This window comes from Acomys minous (assembly GCF_964271855.1).
Source record: "Acomys minous genome assembly, chromosome: 1".
Classification (NCBI taxonomy): Eukaryota; Metazoa; Chordata; class Mammalia; order Rodentia; family Muridae; genus Acomys; species Acomys minous.
In genome coordinates, this window is record NC_140483.1 from 31,765,500 (window position 1) to 31,778,154 (window position 12,655).

A 12,655-nucleotide genomic window follows, 5' to 3' on the forward strand; every position below is an offset into this window, starting at 1 on the left:
GTTTACATGCTTCTGAATTGTGTGCTGTCCCATAAGCACTGGCAATTCTGCAGTTAAAAAAATTCAAACGCAGGCCAGGCGTGATAGCGCACGCCTTTAATCCCAGCACTTGGGAGGCTGAGGCAGGCGGATCGCTGGGAGTTCGAGGCCAGCTTGGTCTACAAAGCGAGTCCAGGACAGCCAAGACTAACACAGAGAGACCCTGTCTCAGGAAAAAAATTCAAATGCCTACCTAAGGTTAATTACTTGCCTTACGTGTTATTTCAGCCTTGATTTCCTACCATCATCTTTGCCTTTATCTGTGTGTGTGTGTGTCTGTGTGTGTGTGTGTGTGTGTGTGTGTGTGTGTGTGTGTGTGTGTGTGAATGTGCACATGCCACAGTACATGTGTGGAAGACAGCAGAGGACAACCTCAGGTGTTGGTCCTCACCATCTACTTTCTTTGAGACAAGATCCTGCCAACAAGGGTTCCTTCCTCCTAGCCACACTTAGTCAAGGCTGGACATCTGCTACGAGCTACACCAACCAGACCTGCCAAGAATCTAAACTGAGGCACAGAACCTAGGGTTTGAGGACCTAAGCACTAGAAAGAAACATCCACAAACTCCTGATAGGGCCTTCCCCCCACCCCTCCACCCCCCACCCCCACCTCCGCCAGCTTAAGGTTGGCTAATGTTATAGACTGAATGTCTGTGTCTCCCTAGATTTCATATGTTGGAATCCCAACTCCTCACATGAGGGATTAGGAGGTAGAGCCCTTGGGAGGTGATTGGGTCTGAAGGGTGAGGCCCTCAGCGTTAGGATTAGTGCCCTGATGAAAGAAGCACTGCCGGGCGCATTTGCTCCTCCTGCCTGGTGAAGACAGTCACTTAGGAGCCAGATGCAGTCCCTCTCCAGACATCACATGTGACTGTGCCCTGATTTTGAATTTCCCAGCTGATTGCCCAGCTTCCAGAACTGTGAGGGGTAAGTCTCTGTTGGTTGAAAGCCACCTGGTCTGCAGTGCTTTGCTACAGTAAATCAAGCTAAGAGAGCCAAGCAGCTCTTCGCTTGTGAAAGCAACCACAGTTCTTCAGAACATTTTCTCCTTGCTTCAGTTAGCGTTCTGATGGCTTTAAGTGGGGGGAGAAAAAGAGAAGGAAAAGGAAGAAAGGAAGGAAGGAAGGGAGGAAGGAAGGAAAGAGTAAAGGCTTAATTTAACTAATTTTACATTTTCAATATGCTTTTCTTTAGCAGTTGCACAGTATAGGGGGAAATGTTAACATCAAGCCTGAGCCAGAACAAAAGACATTATTACCTTGAAGAACTCAATGAGAACATCTTTATTTTCCATCCAAACGATGTTGGGAAGGTATTTGTCAGGAGTGGGAGGTGGGATCGCCATTGGAAAGCTATTCAAGGCTTTTATTTTTGTAAGAAGTACCTAAAAATAAACGTGCAAAATTATGGTGATTGTTTCTGCGACAAAGAGAAAAAAAAAAAACAGACATGAAGGCCAAACCAGGGAAATCTAAACCAGGTGAGAACGGCGCCATTACCTTGTTCATCTCAATGCCCTCGTGCTTGTCAATGATGCCTCTTGACCAAAGGAAGGTGAGGTTTTTGAGGGCTTTGGCAATCACGTTGCGGATTGCCTGTTTTGTCTTCAGGGCAATGACGACATCACGACCCTCGTGCTCAATGAGCCCTGAGGAAAATTGAGCTCGATAAGCAACCTATGCAATCACCACAGTAAGAACTGGGATTGCATTAGCATCTGCAGAATAGCTGCTGGCTCTAGCTTTGCGCAGAACTTGAGAGGCTGGCAGGGTGAATCTGCGTCCCCATTACACGGATGAGGAATTTGAAGACGAGCTCCCGCCACAGCTAGCACTCTCTGCCTTATTCCCACGGCATCTCCTACGCATGTCTTCACCGAAACTCACTTCACTAGAGTGCTGTTTGATGTCTCAGCCTCGCCCTCCATATATCTTTGTTGCTTGGATGACAAAAAGACTTTCATTCGAAAGAGCATCTGGACTTAGGTTGGGTGGTCTTGTGAGATCAGGGATCCCTTTTAATAAACGCAGGGAGTCAGGAACTAGACTCACGTTATCATCTTTACATTGAGCACAATGTCTTCTGTGTGAATGGAAGGTACTTACACATTTTTTTCCCCACTAAATGGAGTTGATCAGTGAGATAAAGGGTAGCTGCCGTCTAAAGAGTAGGTTTTAGTACCGGATCTACCAGAGTTAGAGATCTGACTGCCACTTCTTAGTCACGTGACCTCAGGCAAGCTAAACCACACTAAGCATCAGTTTCCAAAACTGATAGACCATAAGACCATAAAAAATAGTATAAGCCATATAAGTAGTAATTATGAGGATTAAATGAGGTGATATATGTAAATTGCCTTATAGCTCCTCATTGAAATCCTCATTCTATAATCACGGACAGTAGCCATATGGAAGCAGACACTCCATTTTTCTGGACCAAACTGAGAAAACTTCATAATATTCCTTATCACCTAAAACCGCAGCACCATGGTACACAGTTCCAAGGGCCCTGCACTTTAAGAGCACAGAAATAAAAACCTCCTGCTAAGTAAACGGCAACCACGGGTTTGGGGGCTCCTGAAACAGCAGCACAATTATTTTGGTTTATCCTGCCCAAGCACAATCAGCCGCTAGACTGTGTTCTTTCCACTGTGGTCTAGAAGGCATGATCACCTTAAAATCCATCTAACATCTTACAGTGTGGCTATGAGCGCAAAAACGGCCTTTACTTCTTGTCTAATGACTTCCATTTATTCAGGCTCTACCTTAGGCCAGAGCTGTGCCCCAGTGCTCAGTGCCCACTAAAATTTGTTCATATGAGGAAAGCAAACCCAAGATATTCAGCACAAAGTCCTTGAGCTCCTACTGTCTCCTTCAACTAAAGCAACCTGAGTGTAGACACTCAATCAAAAGTAACATTTCTCTTTTTTTATTCAATTTATTCAGATTACAACTCAATTGTTACCTTATCACTTGTATCCTCCCATTCCTCCCTCCCTCCCGCTTTCACCCTATTCCCCTCCCCTAGGTCTAAGACCAAGGGGGAACTTCCTCTGCCCACCTCCCCTTGGTGGGGAGGCCTGACAGCACTCAAAGAAAGAATAAGCAGGCTACCAAGATGAGACTTGATAGCAAAAGTAACATTTCTTGCAGTCCTACGTTCTGACACAGTCTTACCAAAAAGGGTGTGGAGATAGGCGAGGGTGGAATGCTTAAGAAACAGTTGACCTACTTTCTGAAGTTGGCTGGATAAAACAAAGCAGAACAGCTTTTTGTCAAAGGTAACAGCTTTCATGTGCCCTCTCCTAAAAACCTTAAGGACTCTGACCTTGCCACCTTAACACACATCCCTGCTTCCAGCCTGACCATACCACCTTAACACACACCCCTGCTTCCAGCCTTCCCCTACACTGCCACAGCAGCTGACAGGATTCCCCCCACTATCTTCTGCAGTGATATCCTTTGGCATGCTCAGACATTCCACCAGAATGCACTCCTTTTTTTTTTTTTTTTTTAAGAATCTGCATCTACCCAATACTACTTTTCCATCTTTGGACCTTACAGGTGGTCAGTAAATCCTGGCTAGAGAGATGAATGAATGAGAAAATGAAGTGGAAGACTTCACACCCTGAAATGCCCTGCTTGCAGCCCTGCCTGAAAGAACAGAGCTCTCCCACGAGTTCCTGTATGTATCTGCTCCAAGAGGAGTGAGGAGCTTGTGGTAAGAATTCCTCATGCCCAGAGCAACAGAGCCCAGAGGCACAGCTGTCAGAAGAAGGCTTCCCCCAGGGAGATGGGTCCTGCAGCTCAGTGCAGCCTTCCCACTTACAAAAGAACGTATGCTCACTGCAGGGAGTTGGAAAACTTAAGTAACAGAGTATATACACACACATATAAAGGAGAAAATACCTATCTGTGGTTGGATTCTACAGATACTTCTGTGGATATTTGGGACTTTTTCTTCCCACATCATTTTCCCTCTATTGTGCACTGAATTGTGCCCCGTCAATGTCACCTGCCGAAGCTAGCGCCCCTCAGTCACCATATTTAGAGAAAGGGCCTTTACAGAGGTGATGAGGCTGACATGATGTCATAAGGGCGGAGCCCCGACCTTGTAAGGATAGACCATCACTGAAGAACTTGGCACCAGAGTCCCTCTATGTGTGCGGGGAAGGTCAGATGAGGGCACAGTAATAAGGTAGCCATGTTCGCCCCCTCAAGAAGCCCATTTTCACCAGAAACCAACCTTGATAGTATGCATCTGGGATTCTAGTCTTCAGAACCATAAGAAAGAAAATCTATAGAGTACGTGGGAGAAGAAAAAGGAGGAGGAGGAGGAAGAGGAAGAGGAGGAGGAGGAGGAGGAGGAGGAGGAGGAGGAAGAAGAAGAAGAAGAAGAAGAAGAAGAAGAAGAAGAAGAAGAAGAAGAAAGACAGAAACCAAGTGCCCCAAACCACTCACCTAGTTCTTTAATTGCCTCACGTTTGTTTTTTTCTAAAATGTCATATAACTTCTGTAAGAAATTAAGACATGGTTCTTGTTATACAAAGTACAATCCTGGCTTCATCATCTGATTAAAGGTTAATAAATCATCACAGAGGAATTCTCAGTTTGATTTGGGGGAGTGTTTGTCTTCTGGGGAATCCAACTGCATTCCCCAGGCTGGGACGCAAGCTGCAGTGAATGCTGCACAGCATAAGTACAACGCTTCACTGTAACGACAGTTAGAAGGAAAGAAAGAAAGAAAGGAAAGAGAAGGGAAGGAGGGAGGGAGAGAAAGGAAAGGAAAGGAGGAAGGAAAAGAACTCTTCAGTCCACTTAGAGATGTGCCAAGGGAACAGCTATTCTATTCTGCCAAGAGCACAAAAACAAGTGGAAGGATGCGGACATCCCCTGTAAGTGAGTTCCTGCTCCCCAAAGGCCACTCCTTAAATAAATAGTCGAAGAAGAAACTCCACGCTGAGGCGAAGGTTGAATGACTGTGTTTTCAGTGACACCACAGATAACGTGGGATGCTCACACTCTGACTTCGAGTCTTTCTGGAGCATACTCTTAGCCATGCCAACAACTGAGGCAGCAATAACTATTTCCCTGGGTTGTCACTTACAGGCACCTGCAATGTACTGAGACACTGCATGCCAAGGACTACTCATAGGAGCCAACTGGTCTGTTGCCTGAGGCTTAAGCAGAACAAAATTTTTTTTTCTGTTTGTTCAGGCTTTTAAAATTACACATGATATGTCCCTTGCTTTGAATGTGCAAATGGGGTATATTTTTTATGAAAAAGTTAAATATTAATAATAGTTATCAGGCTTCTTTTAGTAACACCATACTCTTGTCCAGCCCTCCTTGCATTGTGCTAAGCTCCCTTCTTGCAGAAAAGGGTTTATATTCACACTGAGCCCTCTGGGCAACAATAACATCCCCCACCCGCCCCATCCCCCGCTACCAGGCAGGCAATGTCTGTGACTTCTCTGCAGATCAACTGCCAGGGCCAGCTTTCAGAAACGCAAGTCACTTCCAAAGAAGCATCCATGTAATACACACCTCAAGAAGCCATCTCCATCCTTACTGAAGCTCTCCGTTTCTTAATCTTCAGTTTCTTTAATATGTAGGGGTGTTTTGACTGAATGCTTGTCTGCGCCATATGCGTGCTTGGTACCTGTGGGGCTAGATGTGGGCACCGAATCCCCCGGGACTGGAGTGAGAGATGGCTGTGAGCCGCTATGTGGGTGCTGAGAATTGAACTGGATCCCCTGAAAGAGCAGCCAGTGCTCCAACCACTGGCTCATCTCTCAAGGCCCCTGGAGTCCTCCACTTAAAGTGCTAGTGAAGATCCCACGAAAGCCTTCACTTACCAGGAAACTGAGACAGAGGGGAGGACATTCTAGTGGGACTCTAGATGAGAGAAGCATGGGAGAATGGCAAAGTAGAAGGATCCAGAGGGTCCTAGAAGCCTACAAGTAGAACATTATGATAGGCAGATTTGGGCCCAGGGGTCCCGCTCAAACTAAGTCACCAGCCAAGGACAATACAGGCGGTAAACCTTAAACCCCTACCCAGATCTAGACAATGGACAGAACACTCTCCACAGTAGAGTGGAGAGTGGGATATGACTTTCTCACATACTCTGATGCCTCACCTTTGACCATGTCCCCTGGAGGGGGAGACCTGGTGGCACTCAGAGGAAGGACAGCAGGTTACCAAGAAGAGACTTGATACCCTATGAACATATGCAGGGGGAGGTAATCCCCCTCAGGAACAGTCATAGGGGAGGGGAATAAGGGGAAAATGGGAGGGAGGGAAGAATGGGAGGATACAAGAGATGGGATAACCATTGAGATGTAACAAGAATAAATTAATAAAGTAAAAAAAAAAGTGCTAGTGAAGGTTTGTTTTATACCTGCTACCAAGGCAGCTCCCTCTGTCCTCTCCTAACTGTCTCTGAACATTCTTAGCTCCCTCTCCAGCTCCTGTTTGTCTTTTCTTATCTTCCTTCTTCTAAAGTCTTTTCTTAAATGGACTTCTCCATGTTCTCTGCTGTGTTTGTTTGTTTGTTTGTTGTTTCGGGGGGCTGTGCCAGGGGAGGGACGGGGTCTCATTGTGTAGCCTTGGCTGGATTGGAGCTCACTGTGTAGTCCAGCATGACTTAAATCAGTCTTCCCACTTTAACCTCCCAGCTGCTGAAACTGCAGGCGAGAAGCACCGCACTGGCTTTTCTGTACCCTTTCTAGAGAGCAGCAACCTAGCTTTTTAGTGGCTCTTTTAATTTCACTCTCTATTTTTTTTAAATTTTTATTAATTTATTCTTGTTACATCTCAATGGTTATCCCATCCCTTGTATTCTATTTTTTTATAATAAATCTACAGGATAAAACTCTGTTGCATATTAATATTGATCCTATAAAGAAGGTAGGTAACTTCATAATCTCTCTTCTGGCTGCAGGCCTGAGGCCACTAACAGTCACTGCTCAGGATACACACTGCAAGAAGAAGCTGTGGCCACCAGCCCTCTAGCTACACACACAATTCATCAAAAATGCTGTACTAGGGACTTCGTGCCTAGGATTTCAACTCATTGTTGTGTTTAAAACCAGAAGCTTTATTTGAGCTGGGAGAGTGACTCTCAACTATCGTTTCCTTGAAGCAATGGGGTGAAGAAAAGAAAAAGAATGGAAGATAAGAAACAAATGCAACATATACGAAATGGGACTTCAAGAACGAATTCATGCAGGAAACAGGGAAATGTTTAAAATAAGAGCCCCAAGAGGCTGTTAATTTTTTTTTTAAGGAAACCATTGTTTGGAGAAAGAAGATATTTTAGTTTTTGAAGATGGGAACATGAGTGTCAAAATTTTAAAGTAATGGTTTAATAAGTCCTCAAGAGAGCAAAAGGAACACAGCGGAGGGCTGGAAAATGCAAGAGAGGGCTGGACTAGAAACCTGGAAAATCACACCATGGAGTTCTCATGGCAAAGGGGGGAGGGAGCTGAAAGTTGTGAGAAAAGCTGAAACAGGGACTATGCCCAGAGATCATCCATCTATCTGTGACTGCATGATTATGGTGAGCAGGAGAGGGCTACCTGAGGCAAGGCTCCCGGGAGCTGTCTCAGACAGCACCTGAAGAGCAAGCTGAGTCGCGTCCTGGACTTGTCAGCTCTTCCTGGACCAGGGGCTTGTCTTTGACTCATTCAACTCTCATACCTACCTCATCACCAGCTGTGACTCCACAGCCATGAACTTCACCACGAGGCTTCCCACAAGTACCCGGTTCAAGTTTCGCTTTCTTCAACATTTTCAATTCTCTTTCTGGTGTTTTTTGTTTGTTGTGTCTTGTCTTGTTTTGTCTTGTATCTTGCCAGTCTCACATAGCACATCCAATTGCACACACACACACACACACACAACCATGCACCCACATATGAGAGCACACAGGCATGTACATGCACACACACACACATACACACACACACACACACACACACACACACAAATTAAAAGTTTAGTGTTCTCTGAAGCACCTTGTATAACAAATATTTGAACCCGTTTGACTACTGAAATCTGCCCATTGGTCGAATACACAACAAGCTGATCTTACAAGATATGAACACTCCTAAGGAAGGTCATTCCCACCTGTACCACCACCTCCAAACAATGGCCACTGCCTGTTTCTTACCCGATAGATTGATTCACGACCAGAGATTTGCCTGACCAAGAGTTTGGCATCTTCCTGACTTTTGACATAGCCTTTTGTAATACTGTACATCAAGCTGAGGCTCTTTTTGATCTGTACATCTGCCATATTTATTAGTATTGGTATTATAATCTGGAATAACAGGGTGTGGAAATCATCATATGTTTCATTAAGTCTAATTTTTTAGGGCACCTAACTTTATGTAGAAGTCACATCTACCTCATAAGGCTATGACAAAAGCTTAACTGAATAAGCTATATAAAGTGTTTTTCCCAGTTCCTGGCAAAGAGTAAGTGCTCAGTTAAAAAACCCAAATATATAATAAAACAGATTTCTTAAATATACATTACTATTTTGTTCAGTCAGTACTAGATAGAAGGGCTAAGTGGTTGAGAATTGGTGGGCACAGTCTCAAGATTTGTGTTGTTTAACAATCTCCTCTAAATTGAAATGTTCTATTCTGGAGGAAGACTCCTTAAGACTAAATAAATAAACCACTCACAAGTATCAGAAAGTCCCTGAAACTTACAAGGGTCACAGGCTTCTTACAAAAATTATGTAATGGGAAGGACTGCTGGGGAAAGGAAGCTAACCTGTCGACTCTGAGCCACCCATCTCTCTGTAAGTAACCCCAATAAACTCATGGGCTTGCCAAGATGGACTGGAAATCACTATTTTGGCCTGTCATTGGATACCCATTTGAGATGTACAGACAGTTTTTTCACATCTCTCCCCCAAAAGTTTCACAACAATTTGTCTTACACAAAAGTACATCTTTAAAAAAAGTATTCCATCTTTAAAACTTTCCATAGAGTACTGCTTCTAAAATAATTATCTTGCACCATGCATGGCGGCACATGCCCTTAATCCCAGGCATTGGGAGGCAGAGGCAGTGGAATCTCCAGGTTCAAGGCCAGCCTGGCTTACACAGTGAGTTCCACAATAGCCAGGGCTACACAAAGAAATACTGCCTAGGGAAAAAAATATCTTGCATTTATGTGTACAAGACATCAGCATGAAACCTGATTGTCTAAAGAAAGTTCTGCCATACTAAATCTTAGCCTCACTATTCAACTTGATTTCCAGTAGTTTGTACTATGCGGTTATACCTTACGTGAACTCTTAGCCTGTATCTCAACTCATAAAGCAAATAGCGGAGAACCAAAATTATTCCTTTAAGTGGATTTTACATATACAGCTCTACATAGCAGGCCTCATGAACAACAAATTTGTATCACTGATAAATAGAAGGAAAATAACAATTAGGCAGACAGAGGAGGACAAAAAGAACGGGGTTTAACTCCAAGGCTCTGCTCTTATCTGGGGCCATTGGAAAAGCCTCTGTGAAGACAAGCTGTAAGCGATGACAAGAAGGTGGAAGAGCAAGCCAGGCAGGTGTCTATTCGAAAAACATTCTGGAAGAGACAACTCCCTCTCTCATTTCTTTCAAAAACAGCAATACATATTAAATCACTTAGCAAACTGTGCTGGAAAACAGTATTTTAGCATAAGAAGCCTTACCTTGAAGATAGGAAGAAACCTAATTATTCTTAAATATCCTAATATCACTGTAAACTGGATGAGAAGCAAGCTGTCTGGTCTCAGTTTGACGAAGTATATGCACAATATATCAACAATTCCGATAACTATGATGAAAAAGTCCAAAGTATTCCAATTCTGAAGGAAGTATTTCCTTTTTAAAATTAATATCTGTTTCAAAAATGCAAATAGAATTGAATGTTACTGCATTACAACTATACATTGACATAGAGGAGAGGGAAATATTTAAAATTGTATGTCAACTGGAAATGAGTTGTATCCTAAAATTTTTTAAATCTTATGTGTTTGTGTATGTTCACCCTAGTGTATGATTGTGTACGCCACATGTGTGCAGGTGCCCACGGAGTCCAGGAAGAGAGCCCAAGATGCTCCGGATCTGGAGTTACAGTTATGGGTGATTGTAAGCTCCTCAGTGTGGATGCTGGGAACTGAATCCAGACCCTCTGCAAGAGCAGTGCCTGCTCCTAACCATGAGCCATTTCTCCAGCTCCATGAGTTGCATTATAAAAGCTGAATTTTAAGCTATGTGCCTGGAATTGCCCTAAATTGTTGATTTTCCACATCAAAATGTTTAATATGATTCAAAACTTTAAAAGCAATAAACAAGTTTGTGTAACACTGTTAAGAATGAAACTATTGCCACTGAGCCTGGCATGGGGCTCTCAAGCCAGTTCATTTGTTTATTCATTTCCTGCACTCTTTAAGGGAGAGTTTAAAGGAAGTATCTATGTCTGATATTTTCAGTTTTCTTTCACCTAATCCGTGGGAGTCTCTCTCTGATCTTATGTGACTTAGCCAATGTCCAAGGCTGAAATTAAGGTTGTTAACGTCTCAGGACCCCATGAGCTGTAATAGCAAACAGCTTCTGGTTTCAAGCTATTTCAATAATAAGGCAACAAAAGTGGATCAAAATATCTGAATTATTCTTTTTATGCAGCATATTTCTATTTTCCACAGTACCTTCAGTGCCGATTCTAATGTATATAAAATGACAAAATAGTAGTTTATGGACATCAATGCCGGTACGTTCAACTCTCTTGCAGTTGGCCACAAATGTATTATCATAGGGAAAATATACATTACTGTTACAACATGCGTTGCATATTCAAATTCTTCTGAAATTATAATGCGATAGACAAAAATCAGAAATTTATTATTCCTGAAAAAATAAGAACAAATAAAATATCAGATCATTTAAAGTATAACCAGTAAACAGGGAAGTCCAACACCTGTGTACACAAATCAAACACAGAAATGATATGAAATAGAACAAGCACACATCAGGGCACTGTGACACACATCTTTAGTCCTAGCATTTGGGAGGCAGAGGCAGGAGGATCACTGAGTTAGAGGCCACCTGGTCTCTACAGTGAGTTCTGGGACAGCCAGGGCTACAAAGAGAAACTCTGTCTCAAAAAACCAAAATAATAATAATAATTACTATTATTATTAATGTGTACTTTATATAGATTATAATAGAGGAAGTTAAAAGGATGATTCTGTTAATGTATATAATAAATCAAAAGTAAGAAATACAGCCAGACTTTGACTACATTGTGGGTTCTTTTTCCTTCCACCCTTCTCCGCCCCTTTTCTACCCTTTCAACCATCAAACACTAGATAGAAGAGGAAAATAGGATAGAGGGGAAAGGGGACAATGTTATCATTAGACTACTTTCTGCACTGATTAGGAGCATTAAGTTCCTTGGTGCAAGTTTGATCTTTGCCGTCCAGATATCTAATTTCTTCTTGTTGTTCTTTCTTCTTTGAACATGACTACTTAACAAACAGCAACCAACAACAACCAGCCAACAACAACAATCCTGCCACCGACAACAACCCTTATACCCTCTGAAGCTCATATGCTCACAGAAACTATCTGCAGCTGGCAAAATCACGCCCCTACTAGAGCACAAGGCAAATCATAGCCAGATGCTGAGGACAATCTAAAACAGCCCCATATCCCATACCTGGTATTAAAACAAAAACATATTTTTATAATATTTCTGTGGGATTTTTTTTTTAAGAACTTGGAGGAAAATGTGTTATTCATCAGCATTGTTTTAAAATTTTTTGTTTGTTTTTCAAGACAGGGTTTCTTTGTGTAGCCTTGGCTGTCCTGGACTCTCTTTGTAGACCAAGCTGGCCTTGAACTCACAGTGATCCACCTGTCTCTGACCTCCCAAGTGTTGGGATTAAAGGCATGCGCCACCATGCCCGGCTTGGTTTGGTTTTTGTTTATTTGTTTGTTTTTTTGGGTGGGTTTTTTTAATAAAAAAATTTAATAAGAAAAATACTTAATAATTACCATATTCATTTCTTAAAACTTTCTAATCCATTGAAAGTAGAACTGAACAAAAGAGGCTCCCTGATATGATAGCATTACTTGACTGGATTAAGAAACGCCATGGAGCAGGCGGTGGTGGTACACCCCTGTAATCCTAGCACTTGGGGGGCAGAGGCAGGTGGATCGCTGTGAGTTTGAGGCCAGTTTGGTTTACAGAGTGATTCCAGGACAACCAAGGTTTCACAGAGAAACCCTGTCTCTAAAAACAAACAACAACAAAAGAAACACCTTGTATGTGGGATTTCCTCCTTAAGTTGTTGCCCAGGTGGCTCCCAGAGACTTCCGAAACAGTCCAGGCTGTCACCATTGCTCTTGCTTACACACTAGAACTAGATATTCTAACGTCCTTATTGCCAAAGACAGCACATGCTCTGCACACAGGACCCAAGGGAATGGAGCAGAGCCTGAGCTGGAAGCTGCCTCCCTGCTGGAAGGTGCTGTCTATGCAGACGGTCAATGGGGAAGTCATCAACAGTCGCACTCAGCCATAGACCTTGAGTATTGCAATGCTGAACT

The 12,655-nt window shown here is 43.0% G+C and overlaps 1 protein-coding gene across 4 annotated transcripts in view; it reads right to left on the minus strand.

Moving 5' to 3' along the window:
- Positions 1-12,655, minus strand: part of SLC9C2 (solute carrier family 9 member C2 (putative)) — a 54,622-nt gene that overhangs the window by 13,942 nt on the left and 28,025 nt on the right. For all 4 annotated transcript variants that reach the window (XM_084781930.1, XM_084781929.1, XM_084781928.1 and 1 more), the window contains exons 16-21: positions 10,753-10,951; positions 9,754-9,942; positions 8,215-8,364; positions 4,500-4,551; positions 1,539-1,687; positions 1,298-1,423 (exon numbers count right to left, since the gene is read on the minus strand). In XM_084781930.1, the coding sequence (XP_084638056.1) occupies positions 1,298-1,423; positions 1,539-1,687; positions 4,500-4,551; positions 8,215-8,364; positions 9,754-9,942; positions 10,753-10,951 (865 nt within the window). The remainder of the gene's footprint in view (positions 1-1,297; positions 1,424-1,538; positions 1,688-4,499; positions 4,552-8,214; positions 8,365-9,753; positions 9,943-10,752; positions 10,952-12,655) is intronic.